Source organism: Lontra canadensis, unplaced genomic scaffold, assembly GCF_010015895.1.
Source record: "Lontra canadensis isolate GAN:19392208 unplaced genomic scaffold, GSC_riverotter_1.0 scaffold25, whole genome shotgun sequence".
In the NCBI taxonomy this organism is placed as follows: Eukaryota; Metazoa; Chordata; class Mammalia; order Carnivora; family Mustelidae; genus Lontra; species Lontra canadensis.
This window is the reverse complement of record NW_022631019.1, coordinates 10,318,477-10,333,193: the sequence shown is the minus strand read 5'-3', so window position 1 is coordinate 10,333,193 and position 14,717 is coordinate 10,318,477. Positions and strand designations below refer to the sequence as shown.

Genomic DNA, 14,717 nt, shown 5'->3' with positions numbered 1-14,717 from the left:
CTCGGCCGGAAAGCGGCAATCGCCGAGCCCCCCGCCCGCGAGCTGAAGAACTCCGCGTCCCGCGCGACTCCCCCTGCCCCGCTCCCGGCTCCCGGGGCGCGGCGCGGCGCGCGGCGAGAACTTTGCCACCGGCGCTCGGCCATCCGGCCGGGAGCGCCCCCGCGTGCCCGGCCCCGGCGGCTCCCCGGGCCTGCGGCCGCGCCGCCCTCCCCGCCCCGCGCGCACCTACCCGGCTGGCTGCAGTCGCCATCCGCTCGAACGGAGGGCGCCCCGGCGCGGGGCCGATCGGCCGGCCCCCCGGCGTCCGCGCCCGGCTCGCAGGCTGCAGGCCCCCGGGGGCGCGCCGGCCCGGCCCCCGCCCCGCAGGAAGGCGCCGGCTCGCCCTGCGCCGCCAGCTGGCGGACGCGCTCCCAGGTGCCCGAGTCGGCCGCCCGCATGCCGCGTGCCCGGGGGGCGCTGCCGCGGCGGCGCCGGGGGCTCCGACGACGGGCGCGGGGCTCACAGCCTCCCGGGCCGCCGCCGCATCGGGGCGCAGCCGAGCGCCGCCCCCGCCGCCCGCCGGCCGCCCGCGCGCGCCGGACTGGGGTTCTCCGTCCGGCCGACGCCGGGCCGTCCGCGGCCGCCGCACGCGAGGAATTCGGCCGCCGGCCTCTCACGTGGGAACGACTCTCACTCCCGCGGCTCCTCCTCCCGCTCCTTCCGGGCTGGCGAGGGCCCGCCGCTCGCCCCGCCCCGCCCCGCGCCCCGCCCCCCCGGCCCGGCTCCGCCCCCGGCCCCTCGGCGGCGCCGGGACTCGCCCCGCGGCCTCCGGGAGCGCTTCGTGGCCCCATTCTGGGACGCTCGGCGCATCCCCAACATGGTCATTTCTGGAGAGACTGCGGGTCAGAAAGACGGCCAGTGGTGCAGGGGTCGGAAGGGACAGGCCTGCACCCAGGTCTTTGAAAGCCCCAAGTGAGTGCATCTGGGGCACGGACGCCTGGTACCCCAATTTGCATATGTCTCCTCTCTTCTGACATCCCTGTGACAGCGCTGCCGAAGAGCTGAAGTCCCAGTCACTGGCCAGGAGAGGGCAGAAAGCATGGACCGGGAACCTGGCGGTAGCCTGGGGACATTTCCTTTGCTCATCTGTACTGTGTGACCAGGCGTTCTTCAAGTCAATATAATACTGAGCCCATTCACTGGGCCGGGGGTTGGCGAGGTGGGCGTGGGGGTGGGGGTGGGGGGTCCGACATGGTCCACATCCCTAAGCAGACTGTGATCTGATGGGGTGCCCTATGTCTGCATCTCACTTCCTTGAGCCTCAGTTACCCCATCTATAAAATGAGGCATCAGTAATTCCCACCCCGTCCACCATCAGAGATGCTTCTGAAGACCCCTCAGCCACAATCATGTGGCAGGTGAAGGGACTCCCCCGGAAGGCCAGGCTTGGACCCCAGGAGTGGGTGGGGGGCCAGTTAGTTCACCAGCTAAGCCTGGTCCGAGGTGGCATCTTGGGTCTGCAAACCCGAACCTGCCCGCTGGAGTGGGTGCTCCAGTGGCTTGCAGAGCTCACTGTAAAACGAATTTGCAGCCCCAAGCCCTCTTTGATCTGAGGATTATGATGCTCTTTAGGACTAATTATCTCCCCGCAGCTCCGGGAAGCAAGTCCGGTTTCCCCCCTAGTGTAGACAAGGGGAGTGGAGGCAACATAGCCAGGTGAGAACTCACACCTTCCAGGGATGTCCCCAGCCTCCCCTTCCAGGCAGTACGCACAGGGCCTGGCTCTGTAACCTCTGGTTCCCAGGCCTGAGCCCTGGGAATTTCTAGGTCACTGGCATATGGCTCTCCACCAAGCTGTGGGAAACAAATGACTTCCCTCCACCCGACCCCAAGTGTCTAAAACTGTTCACAGGTGACTTTCCCGTCTGTGGGCGAGGAGCCCCATCCCTCTGCAAGCACTGTGGTCTGGACACCATCCATCATGGCCTTGCCAGCTTCTAACCCCCCCCTCCTCACCCTCCCAATAACGGGAAAACTAGCCCAGCTGTAGAAGTCCACAGGGCTGCCTCAGACCCCTTCCCCCTGTCTGGAACCCTAAATGCTCAGTGGAAAGCTGACCAGTAAGACCAAAGGAAAGCTGGCCAGTAACACCCAGCCGGGGAAGAAAACCACCCATGGGGTTAAACACCCACAGGACGCTGAAGGGAGGAAACTGATCTCACACCAAGTGATAGGAGATGCTGGGAAACCCTCAATTCTTTTTGCCTTTTCTGGGATAATAGGCAAAACAGAACAAAAGAACAATTGCTCTGAGCCACCCCAGGGGAGAAGCTGGGAATGCCTTCGTGTTCTGGAGACACCCAGCACAGAGTGTCTGTTCCAAATGTCTTCAGGGACCCAACTGAGGACATAAATGAGTGAGGTGGGCTGTGCTGGGCTCCCCGTGGTTTGTTTCTTAAGGGCATTTAGGTTGTATTCTTTGGCTTAGACACGCTTTGCATAATAAGCAGGTAAGAAGGTGCTTCCACAAAGAAACATGCTCTTTCCCATATTCCTCGAAGTACATGGAACTCTTAGTTTATCTTTCCACTTTTGATAGAGACGTGCAATTTTCTCTTAATTCCATGACAAGAAAACAGCAGCACAAGCATGAATACCTAGCACTTGCCACTTGGATTTGGTGTCAGGGAGACTTTAGGGAGTGGTGAGGACTGTGGCAAATAAGAAGAGGTAGATGGCTATAATGCAGGAATGTGCCTCCAGGGTCACTAGAGGTTCGTTTGTTCTTTCTTTCTTTCCTTTTTTTTTTTTTTTTTTTAAGAGCTACTAGGAATATGGACTTTTAGGGGTTATCTAAGTTCAAAATGTTGACAACTCTTTGGCATGAAAAAGAAAGGGGAGAGGGAGAAGGAGAGGAAGCAGAAAGAACAATAGAGTAAACAGGTATAGAAGTTTCTATGTAGCCCACTGGCCACCAGTGCTCATTTCACTGCTAGTCTTACTGGTCCCCCTGCAACCTCTCAGAGGTCTGCACATACTCTCTACTCACATTTCAATAATCCAAGCCATTTCTCAAACCCACAGCCCTGGGGGATTTCTGCTGCTGTCCTTGTGTGTGTGTGTGTGTGTGTGTGTGTGAGAGAGAGAGAGAGAGAGAGAGAGTTCCCCATTCTCAGGACCAGGACTTCAGATGGCAGCTGGACCCACCTTCCATCAATTTCTGGGGTTCTCCAACTGCCCAGACCTCCCCCAGTCAGTGTTGCCTCTCAGTCCCTCCTCCCAACTCTGTTAGCAGGCAAAGCTCCGAGAGCCGCGGCAGCCTGCAGGCTTCCAGAAAAAACCATCTGCCTTGGGTGGGAGGCATTGCTTCCTTGTGGGATGTTTCTCATTACAAGGATACCCTGAACCCAGGAGAGTTTCTGCTCAGTTCTGCAACAGGAGATCCAGGAGCCAAGTGACAAACCATTTTCTGCCCTGAGCACCTGGGCAGGTCCTCTAGGAATGATAACTCCAGGGGGGTTTTGATTGGAGGCTCCAAGACAGGGCCAGCTTCTGAGTGCTCAACCTGGGTAGAAGGGTCCTGAGCTTGGGTTAATGCTCTGCTGTCATCGCCTCAAAATTCTTAATTATTTTTGAACTAGGAGCCTCGCACGTTCATTTTGCATTGGGATCTGCAAATTATGTAGCTGGTTCTCCCAGAAGATCTTCCCAACCTTTCTGGGGGATGCTGGGGATTGATGTTGGAGACAGCTGGGCCTGCGATTTGGCTCATCTGTCCTTCTCCAGGGTACGCTGTGTCCGGCCTCTGCAAGGCAGCAGGAAGGGAGGATTTGGGGGGTGGGGCAAGGCAGCAGGAACTATCCCCATCCATTCCTCCAGACAACTAATTAAGGAGCAATGGCAGAGTGGGAAATTGGGTGGGGGGATGGCAGTCAGCCAGAGGGTGGGGAGGATGGCTCTGGTTCTGAGCTCTGAGGCCAGATGGTGTCCCCATGACACTGACCTCAGGATGCCAACGGGGTGCCACCAAGAAAACACAAAGGACACTGGGGACAGGGGTGCTAGGGATCAGTGCAGTTCCCATTCACAGTATCGCTTGGCTTTCAGGGAAACTTCCTTTAGAATCCTGGAGAAAACGACAAGACAATTGGGCTTGAAGAACAAAACCCTGAAACATTATATTAAAGGACCTCACTATATTTGATATGTGCTCAAAGTGGAATATTTGAACCCACTGGAATTTTTCAGGGTTTTTTTCCCCACTGGCTATGCTTTTAGTATTTGTAGAAGAGATTTTACTAAGATCTTCCAGCCCACATTACTGTAGGCTCTCCAAACACTGAAACTAAGACAAAGGAGCAGTTCTAGATTCCTAGGAATCTACACACTTTTGTCTGTAACACCTTTGGGAACTCCTGGCAACACTTCCCAGGAGTCTGGAGACCTCAGTGGCAATGCCAGGTCCCCATTGCTTGTGTGTGACTCTGGAAAAGGGTCTTTCAGTCTAAGCCCCTCACTGGCAAAGGCAAAATGAAGGGCTCGTGGCGGTGGAAGCACTTTTCTAGCTGAGCCCTCTATGATTGAATTGGTCTTTTCTGTCCCTCTCATGGTGGCCGTGTGTATGTTTTGTGTGTGTCATGAGCAGTGACAGCAAATGTATTCGTTATTCATTGCTGCGTAACAAATCACCCCCAAAACTTAGCAGCTTGGAACGTCCAATGTTTATTATCTCTCGGTTTCTGTGGGTCAGGAATCCAGGCGTGGCTGAGCTGGGGATCTGTGGCTCAAGGTCTCCAACAGGCTGCCATCGAGGTGTCCTTTGGGGCTACAGTCAGCTCAAGGCTCTCTTTGGGGGAAGATCTACTTGCAAGCTCACCCCTGTGGCTCTGGCAAGATTCAGTTCCTCGTTGGCTGTTGGCCGGAGGCTGCTCCCCAATTCCTTGCCATGATAGAGCTCTTCTCACAAGATGGCGGCTTGCTTCCCAGACGAGGCTCCAAGAAAGAGCAAGACGGGGTATGCACAAGAGGGACGCCACCGTCTCTTTGTAACCTGATCTCAGAAATGACATCCATCACCTTTCCCCTGGTCATCAGAAGTGAGTCACTGGGTCCTGCCCTCCCTCGATGGGAGGGGTTATAAGAAGGTGTGAATGCCACGAGGTTACTGGAGGCTGCCCCACTGCGGGAGGCTAGGGACACAGGACTCAAATCCTGACTCTGGCACACACTAGTGTATGATCTCGGATGAACGATTTTGCCTCTGGAAGCCTCAGGTTCTTCATTTGTAAAATGGAGAGGATCATGGCTACCACCTTGGAGGGCTATGGTGGGGGTTTTAATGACAAAACACACACGTGAAGCTCTGAATCGTCCCTGGCACAGGGAAAACCCTCAAAAAATGGGCTTGGGGGACATTGCTGGAGGAGGCTAGAGGGATGCGCCCATTGCTTCAAAGTCAGACGGGCACTCCCTGTTATCTCCATGGAGATCTGCAGCCTTGTGATTTGGAAGGTCTTTGGCAGTCCCTGGGTTGCCTTTGTGACCAAGGCCACCAGCAGGGACGGTGCTGGTCTTCCCTTGGCCATCCCAGTAGGACTCAGGGGCACAGGTGCAGCAGGAGGATTAGACAGGATTTTCCTCCAAATCTATTTAGACCTTTGCCCTATGGGGACAGAGGATTTTACCCCAGATCCATCCTGCCATCTGGCCTGGTGAGGCCTTCCTGGCTGGACACTTTTGTGTGCCTGTCATGGGCTCATTGGTACCGTTTGACAATCTTCCCAGGGCCCCAAATGACCTGGCAGAGTTCCTGATCCCCTCTGGGGGCTTCCAAAGGGTCTGCCCTGGAGGCCAAGGCTTAGCTCAGTCCTCGGGCAAAGCTGGACATTGAAGCATTTTTACAGAGGGCAGCTGGCCTCCTCGTCCTGCCTGCAGGACTGTCTTGGGTCCCAAACTAGATTCTTAGCTGCAACAAAAGGAAAAAGCCCATATCCAGGGATCATATCTCCCCCATCTCCTCTAAGCCCCTTTCTGGGGAGTTCATGTCAAGGAAGGACGGACGTTTCTACAGGAAGTTAAATGTTGCCGCTTATTCAGAATAAAAACAATAACATCAAAATACCATGACTTACAATAATAACACTGGCGAACATTGACCTAGCACTTACTATATGTGTTCTAAGAACTTTACACATCCATTTAACCCTCCCAACAGCCCTGAGAGATGCACGTATACTCTACACATTATTATCATGCCCACTTACAAATGAGAAGACAGACACAGAGAAGACAAGTCACTTATCTAAAGACACACAGCCCATGAGTGATGCAAGTAGAGCTATGTAGCCTGATCGCAGACTCCATGCTCACAGGCATCACGCTCCTTTGGCAACAGGTGCTATCTGTTGGGCACTCACTTCCCTCCAGGGGCTGCTCTTTCTTGTTCATCCAACTCTCCAAACCACCCTATCCCCATGACCTAGATGAGAAAATTGAGGAGACAAAGGCACTTATCCAAGATATGTGCCTGGTAATGCAGGGTCACAAGTCTAAGTATCGGAAGTGAGGGGTGTTATCTGGGGAGATGTCTCCCGTGTCAGAGTTAGAGAAAATGCCTGCCTGTGGGCCCCTGTGGAATAGACCGGTGGAATTCCCCCTGTGGAATAGACCGGTCTTTCTTCACCTCCTGAAGACGGGACTGAGGCAATGCTGCGCAAGGTAGCTGGGTGGAGTGGGGGCCTCTGCTGCCCCCGGTGGCCACTAGCAGTACTTCACCTCCAACTGGTTCAACGGCAGGTTTGACCCAGGGCTTCGTGGCTACTGGGAATGGGGCTGGCTCCACCACGGCAATTTTCAGACCCTGTCTCTCCACTTCCCGTGTGTGACTCAAGGGACACAGAGGGCCATGGGCCAGTCAGTGCCCGAGATAAGAATAACATGTACTCTTTAATGAGCACTTCTGTCTTTGTGCCAGGAACTCTTCTCCTAGGTACTTGTTACTCCTAAGGGTTTTTAAAAATTTAAATTCAATCAATTAACATATCATGTATTACTAGTTTCAGAGGTAAAGTTTAGTGATTCGTCAGTTGCATATAACATCCAGTGCTCATTATGACAAGTGCCCTCCTCAACGCCCATCACTCGTCACCCAGTTACCCCGTCCCCACCCCCGCCAACCTTCTGCCCCTCTAGCAACCCTCGGTTTGTTTCCTGTGGTTAAGAGTCTCTTATGGTTTGTCTCCCTCTCTGATTTCATCTTATTTTATTTTTTCCTCCCTTCCTCTATGCTCCTCTGTTTTGATTCTTAAATTCCACATATGAATGAGATCATATGATATTGATCTTTCCCTGATTGACTTATTTCGCTTAGCGTAATACCCTCTAGTTCCATCCACATCATTGCAAATGGTAAGATTTCATTTTTTGATGGCTGAGTAATATTCCAGTGTGTGTGTGTCTCTCTGTGTGTGTGTTTACTAGATCTTCTTTATCCATTCATCTGTCGATGGACATCTGGGCTCTTTCCACAGTTTGGCTATTGTAGACATTGCTGTCATAAACACTGGGGTGCAGGTGTCTCTTCCAATCACTATGTTTGTATCCTTTGGGTAACTACATTGTTACTTAAATGTTATTTAATTTACCAATGCACAGAGATAGACCATCGTTGTTAAGGGTTGTTAGTAATATTGGATAGAGCACTTTCCACATATTAGCTCAGTACAATCCCCACAACACTATATAAATACTGTCCTTATCCTCACTTTATCAGTGAGGAAACCAAGAAACAGAGAGGTTTAGTAGGCTGCCTGAAGTCACACAGTACCACATGGCGGGGCCAGGATTCAGACAGGCAATTCTGGCTCTAGAGAGTCTGCTTTCATAACTTTTATGTTGTTACTGTAATTATTATTATTATTGTTTCACAGTTGAAGAAACCAAGAGCTTAGAGGGGAAAGAGGATTTGTCTAAGATCGCACGACTGGTCAATTCAGACCTAGGACTTAAACCAAGCCTGTTTTCCTTTATCTACCCGTTGACCCAACAAGTACTGATTATGCACCAACTAGGTGCCAGGCACTGCCCTGGGCTCGGGAGGTGAACCCTGTGTGGTCAAGCCTGCCACGGGCACCTGCGGTGACGCCATTCCTCTTCCCACTTCATGTCCACAGCCATTACCTGCAGAGCCTCCATCTAGGGACGTGGGAGGTAAAACTGATTCGACTGGGGAGGGGGTCTTGTGAGGGGCTGTGGCATGGAGTTCTGCACCTTTCTTGCTGCAGCTGCCCTGTACTTAGCAGTGAAATTGAGCAAGTCAGGCCACCTGGGGCCTCAGTTTTCCTGCCTGTGAAATGGGGTTAGTAAGAGTACTTGCCTGTTCCCCAAGACTGTTCTGTGAAGAACAAAGGAGACTCTATGTGGGGAAGCCCACGGAGCTGCAGAGGGCAGATGGAAGACAGCTGGGCTCTGGGGCTGGTTCAGTGAAGGACCCATTTGCTCCTTTGCTTGTTCATTTTATTTGGTCAGTCCTCACTCGGCATCTGCCATGAGCCCACTCCTGTCCTAGATGCCGTGGGAAGAGACAACAGGACCCCAGTGTGTAGGAAGCTGAAACCCCACTTGGATGTTAAGATGAGAAAGGAGGACTGCCAGCAGATTCTAACTGTCTATGCCATAGGCGCCTTGTCACTGGGGCTGGGTTGGGCCTCTGCTACCCACCTCCCCAAGGAAACAAAAGGATCCCAAAGACAAGCCTGGTGAACCACTTCTAGATTCTCATGTGCAGGCCAGAGACGCTGGCCCGTCCTGCCCCTTTAAGGCTTAAAGTGCCCATCTCTCCTATAGCGGCTTAGCCTCCCAGTGGCTAAAAGCAAGTAAGAGCCCTGTGCAAAGCCTGGACCTTTCACGTGAAGATCTCTAAGCTACGGAGGAAGAGGAATTAGGCGTCCCAACACTGAGGGATACTTGTTCAAAGACAAAAGCTGGCTCCTCCTCCTAAGAAAAACTGAAGCCCAGAGAAGCTCAGACACTTGCCCGGGTGCACACAGCAAATCAGGGGCTTAGGCAGACTGACTTCACTCAGTCCTAGAACAGTGATTCTCCAAGTGTGACCCCCAGACCGGCGGCATCAGCACCATCCCTGAGCATTTAGGAGAGAGACAAATTCTCTACCCGACCCCGATCTCCTGAGTCACAGGCTCAAGGGTGGGGCCTGATGGTCTGTGTCTAAACAGCCCTCCAGATGCCCCTTTTGATGATAAACTTGAGGGCCACTGCCGAGCCCAGAGGAAGGGCTGCTAGATCTTCATGTCCTTCTGAGGGGGGGAGGAACGAGGCAGTGGAGCATAGCAAGGTCACTTTCTCAGTGACTGTGGCGTCATAGTTACATAACCACCCCTCCCCCACCCGGATGGATTTTTGCACCCAGACTCCAAACTCCAGGGCCCTCCCTTGTCAGGAGGCCGCCTGCCTGGGCTCCAGGAGGCCTGTCTGCACACGCCCGAGGCTGCTTTACCTGCTTGTCCGCCCGCCCGCCCGCCAGAACCTAGGCACGTCAGCCCAAGCACCTCCTGGCTTCTCCCACTCTGAGTGGCAGAGCAGGCCCGGCCTCCATCACCACCACCCAAGCAGAGCTGGGGTTTCTGGAGCCCCCAGCAAGGCCAGAACAGGCCTGACTTTGCCCCAAGCTTCTCCGGTGTGGGCCAAGCCCAGGGAGGAACGCAGAATGTTCCTCACTCTGGACATCAAGAAATAACTTTAGGCCCTGGTCTCAGGTTCTCAGGGCAGAGATCTGCAATGGCCTCTAGTCCCAGTGGGACTAATTAGAATTTGTTCTGAGTTCTTCTTTTCCCAGAACTGCCCTTTAAATATCTTTGGAACTGGTTTCAGGAGGCAGATACATAGAAAGGACTGGCATCTTCCCCCGAACTTTTTCAACAAAGCAAACAAGCAAAAATGTGTCTTGCTAACTGCGAGAGAAGCTGCATTCTGTTTTGTTTTCAAAGACCTGAGCTTTGAAAGTGGAATGCTTCTCCCAGATTAGGGGCCCAGTGGAGGGATTCACAGGTATTCCTGGGGTGAAGGACAGACTCACAGGCTGCTGCATGGACTTCGTCCCGCCTCCCCTGCAAATTCGAGGAAGGGACAGATCTTGGACTTAAAATACGCCCACAGGGCCAGGTACACAGAAAACGCATGATCCATTCTGTGGATTCATGAAAAGATCCTGAGTTCTAGCTCGGGGCTTCCCACCTGCCTTGTGCCAAACTTAATATGCCAGTCCCTTCCCATTTCACCTAAGAAAAGTGTCCCGTGTCCTAATAAATAACAATAAGTTCCACTTTCTGTGGGGCCCATGGTATGATGGGCCCTCTAGAGGCACTGCTGTATTCAATCCCACAACTTCCCTATAAGAAAGGGATCCTATTATTATACCCATTTTAAAGCAGAGTAAACTGAGGGTAAGAGAAAGGAGCAGAGATTGCACACTGGTGGCCCTAGAGCCAAATGTGGCCTAGGAATGTATTTTCTTTTCCTAGCACTCTACTAAAAAAGGATTTAAAACACCAGTTGCCAACATTTTATTTTATTTTACAAATTTTTATTTATTTATTTGACAGAGAGAGCATGCACAAGCAGAGGGAGCAGCAGGCAGAGGGAGAGGGAGAAGCAGGGCTTCCTGGGGCTTGATCCCAGGATCCTGTGACTATGACCTGAGCTGAAGGCACATGTTTAACTGACTGAGCCACCCAGGGGTCCCAAGATGCCAACATTTTAAAATGAGGGTAATTTATAGCAAAAAGCTCAGATACTCAGCTTTACTTCAGAAAAATCAGGAAGTCTGGTAACAGTGAAGCCCTGTTCACCCCATATGGTAGCAGTGTACTTCCCCATTCCCCGTCCCGCTTCATCCCTGCTACTTGCTCTAGTCTGACCCCTGACTTCCTCACTCATGTCAGTGCTCCAGGCACGGAGTCTACAACCACTGGTCTTAGGCCACAGTTGATGATAGGTAAAGTCCGTACTTATCCTGAATCCATCTGTCGGTCTGTCTGTCCCTTACACCTCACCAGTGCCCACTCCCGGGAGATCCCAATGTGGCAGACCAGACGGGAGTAGGAGATGTTAGTGTTTGTCCCTTTGGCTGGGTGACCTTGGGCAGATCCTTTTCCTTCCCAGGGTCTCCCTTCCGTCGATACAATTAGGAGGCCAACAGGATGTCCTATTAGCCTAGCCAAAGCTCCTCGCAGCCACAGAGCCAGTGGGGAAACTGTCCTAGAGACTACAGACAGGCCATGTGTGGACTGGCCCACCTGAGCCATCCTGTGGATGTGAGTACCTTCTGGCATGGGGCCCTTGTTATTAACCCAGAGCTTCGCCATCAGCAGCAGCAGGGCCAACGGTCTGACCCTTCCCAGGGACAGGAGGGTAGGTTCTGGCCTTGGAAAAGCCTCCAGCCACAATAAGCTAAGTGTGCAGAGCAGAGAGCCCATCAGAGACGACGCAGACTTTCTGCTCTGAGATGCAGGATGCCTGAGCTGGGAGGTACAGTCAGCTTGTGCCTGCCCAGATCAGCACGAGGACACAGATGCCCCTCGGGGCACTCGGCAAGCCAGTCAGGGCTGGGACTCCGTACTGCCAGGGGGAAATGCTCATTCAAGTCCCGAGACCAGAAGGCATTCATTCAACCCCCTTCTCTTTCTTCATTCTGCAAACATTGGACACGGGAGGCAGCTGAAGCCTGGAGAGTGGTGAGTGATTACCCAAGGTCACACAGCACACACGGGGGGCCAGAGTTAGCTGACAGTTCAGGCTTCTTGAGCCTCTCTGTGGAGTACTTCCCATATTCTCTCTCCCTCAGGAATCTAGAACCTTCCAGCTTCTTGAAACTAGACTTCAGAGGGGGGTGGAGTGGCCCATGTGGGCAGCAGGGAGTGCGTGTGGTGGTGCACGGTGCCTAAGACACAAACCATGGCGGAGAGAGTAGGGCACTGCGGGCTCGGGGGTGGCGAGAGCCCCCTGAAGATTCCAGAATGGAAGCTCGGTCTACGGGAAAGTTGGCCAAACAGGCAGCCAGCAGCCCACATTGGGCTCCCAGACATATTTTGTTTTTCCCACAGTGTCTTAAAAAAAAATTCACATTAGCTGCCAACATTTAAAAATCAGGGGATTTCACATAAAAGACAGGATTTCTGGTCTCTCTTGAAGAGACTCAGGATCTGGCCAAAGCTGGACCACAGTTGCGCCCGGCAGGGACTGGCGGGAGCGGGGTACACACCCTCTCATCCATCATTCATGGATCCATCACATCTTTCTTTGTCTGCATGACCTCCCCGCATACAGGCTTGGGGATTTCACAGGCCTCTCTGTTGCCTCGCATGCTCAAGTCACCCCTCTCTCATCCTGGTCACCGGTGGTTCTCTCCCTGGGGGCAGAACTGCCCCCCGCCCAGGGACATTTGTATGGAGACATTTCTGGTTGTCACAACTGGGGAGGGAGGCTGCTTCCAGCATCTAGTGTGGGTAGAGACCAGGGATGCTGTTAGACACCCTACAGTGCACAAGAAGCACGAAGAATTACTCAGCCTCAAATGTGAGGTCGGGAATCCCTGAGCAGAGTCAAGAGACACCAAGAACCCCCAAGCCAGGAACCCGAGCCTGAGAGGGAGGGCCACCCCTGTCAACAGTCATTTGTGATTAGGGGCCGCACATGAATGTTAGAAGGGGTTGAGCAGAGTGAGAGAGAGAGAGAGAGAGAGAGAGAGAGAGAGAGAGCCAGGCCATGGACAACCCAGAGCCTTGCTGGTAACCAGGAGCTAACTGGCCATAAAGGGGCAAGAGCCCGGGATTTGCTCACTATGCATTTATGAAGCACTGACTGCATACCGAGCATTGTGTTAGAAAAGTGAGAGAAAGCGAGGATGTGCAAAACACCATCCCAGCCTTCCAGGTGTGCAAGAGGTGGCCCCCCAAGGAGGGAGGGGAATGCAGGGGAAGGGGCTCCTCCAGCCGGGTATATCCACAGAGGCACAGGTGTTCCCTAGGCCTGGTTTCGGAGGGGGCAGTGAGGAAAGACAGAGACGGGGGAGGTGGATTCCGGGCAGAGGAAGGAGCCCAGGCAAAGGTGTGGTGGCAGCAACAGGCTCAGAGGCACAAACCTGCGATGAGATGTTTTCTGCTGGTCGGGAGGGGAACTGGCTGGAAGGCGATGGCCTGCTGCTGGCGGAGATGGGAGGGGCAGAGTGTAAGGAGTCTCTAAGTCCAGCTAAGTGGGAGGCAGAGGACAGAGCCTGTGGGGGATCCTTGCAAAGGCAGCGTGGTAAAACTGTGACCCCGGAGAAGTTACTTTTAAATTCTTAGAGCCTTGGTCTCCTCATCTCTCCAACGGGGAGAATAAGAGTCATGACGACCATCACCTCGAGAACTTAGCAGGTGCCAAGGCGCTAAAGCGCACGTGACGTAGGTAATCCTCACAGCAACCCTACGAAGTACCTACTGTTATGAGTTTCACTTTCTAGAAGAGGAAAGGTCAAGGTACCGGCCAGGCACCCCTCACGCCTTCTTTTTTGTACCCAGTGCATTTTTTCCAACACAGTTGACCCTCTTAGGGTATGAGGGGATCATCCCACAGCACTTCTCATTCTGTACTGGGCATATGCATCTCCTGGGGATCTTGTTAAAAGGCAGATTCGGGGTAGGGGGCATCCTGAGGTTCTGCTTTTCCAGCAAGCTCCTGGGAGGTGCACATACTGTCAGTCCAGGGACCACACGCTGTTGAGCGCCATCCTCTGAGCAGAAAAGTCTTAGGGCATTTCCTAGAGGCCATTCTTCCTCCATGGACAGGATGCCCTCCGGGGGCAGGGACTTCATTTTACTCATCTTGACCTTGATAAATCCCAGCACTGGGGGACAAGGGGAGGCAAGAGTGCTGACCCATCATTAGGGAGACTGCCAAGCTGAAGACTTCAATCTGACCGACAATACTCGGCTTCGGAGATGCTCCCTCCTCCCAGATCTTCCAAAGAGGGAGGCAGAGCCCGTGACTCTGTAATCAAGGGCAGCCTGGGATGATTCCACCGCCCCCTAACCCCCATCTAGGGTTGCCAGCTTGTCCTCTAGGAAAATAAGAGATCACTCGTAAGACTGAAACAATGATTTTTAATTTTAAGGATTAACTTGTCTGTTTCAACTGATCATTTGCGCTTAAAAAAAAAAAAAAAAGATCAGTTCTGCTCCACAATCCTGAAAAAACACAGAAGCATGCCCATTTAAACATTTTCATTTTATGGGGCAGACATCAAGAGAGCCGGATCCTACGATGAATTCGGGACCCCTGGGCGTCATGAGGCTACCTCCCCCAGGTGACCAGCCACGCCATTAACTCACTTCTTTCTCGCCGCACCCCTAGCTTTGCTGAGATAAAATTCACCTAGAGCACCAAGTGAAGTTAAGCTGTACCATGTGGTGATTTGATACATGTATATAATGTGAAACGTTTACCACGCTAAGGTCAGCTAACATATCCTTCACTTAATTACCGTTTTGTGGTGGTGGTGGTGAGAGCATCGGGAATGTACTCACTCAGCAACTTCACGGACAGAAGACGATTCTGTTAACGACTGCCATCGTGCTGCGTGTGAGGTCCTCAGGGCTTATCCCTCTTATAATTGGAAGTTTATAGGGGCGCCTGGGTGGCTCAGTAATTAAGTGGCTGCCTCCAGCTCAGGTCATGATCTCAGG

General features: G+C 53.1%; 1 protein-coding gene across 4 annotated transcripts in view; it reads right to left on the bottom strand.

Annotated features, from left to right (window-relative positions):
* The window catches only part of KAZN (kazrin, periplakin interacting protein), a 1,022,442-nt gene that overhangs the window by 141,363 nt on the left and 866,362 nt on the right, over positions 1-14,717 (bottom strand). The window contains exon 1 of one of the 4 annotated variants that reach the window (XM_032863467.1): positions 230-627. The exons of 2 other annotated variants lie outside the window; for them this stretch is intronic. In XM_032863467.1, coding sequence (XP_032719358.1) covers positions 230-437 — 208 coding nt within the window. In that variant the 5' untranslated portion in view covers positions 438-627. Of the gene's footprint in view, positions 1-229; positions 628-14,717 lie in introns of those variants that run through there. One more of the 4 variants, XM_032863469.1, reaches the window with a different exon arrangement.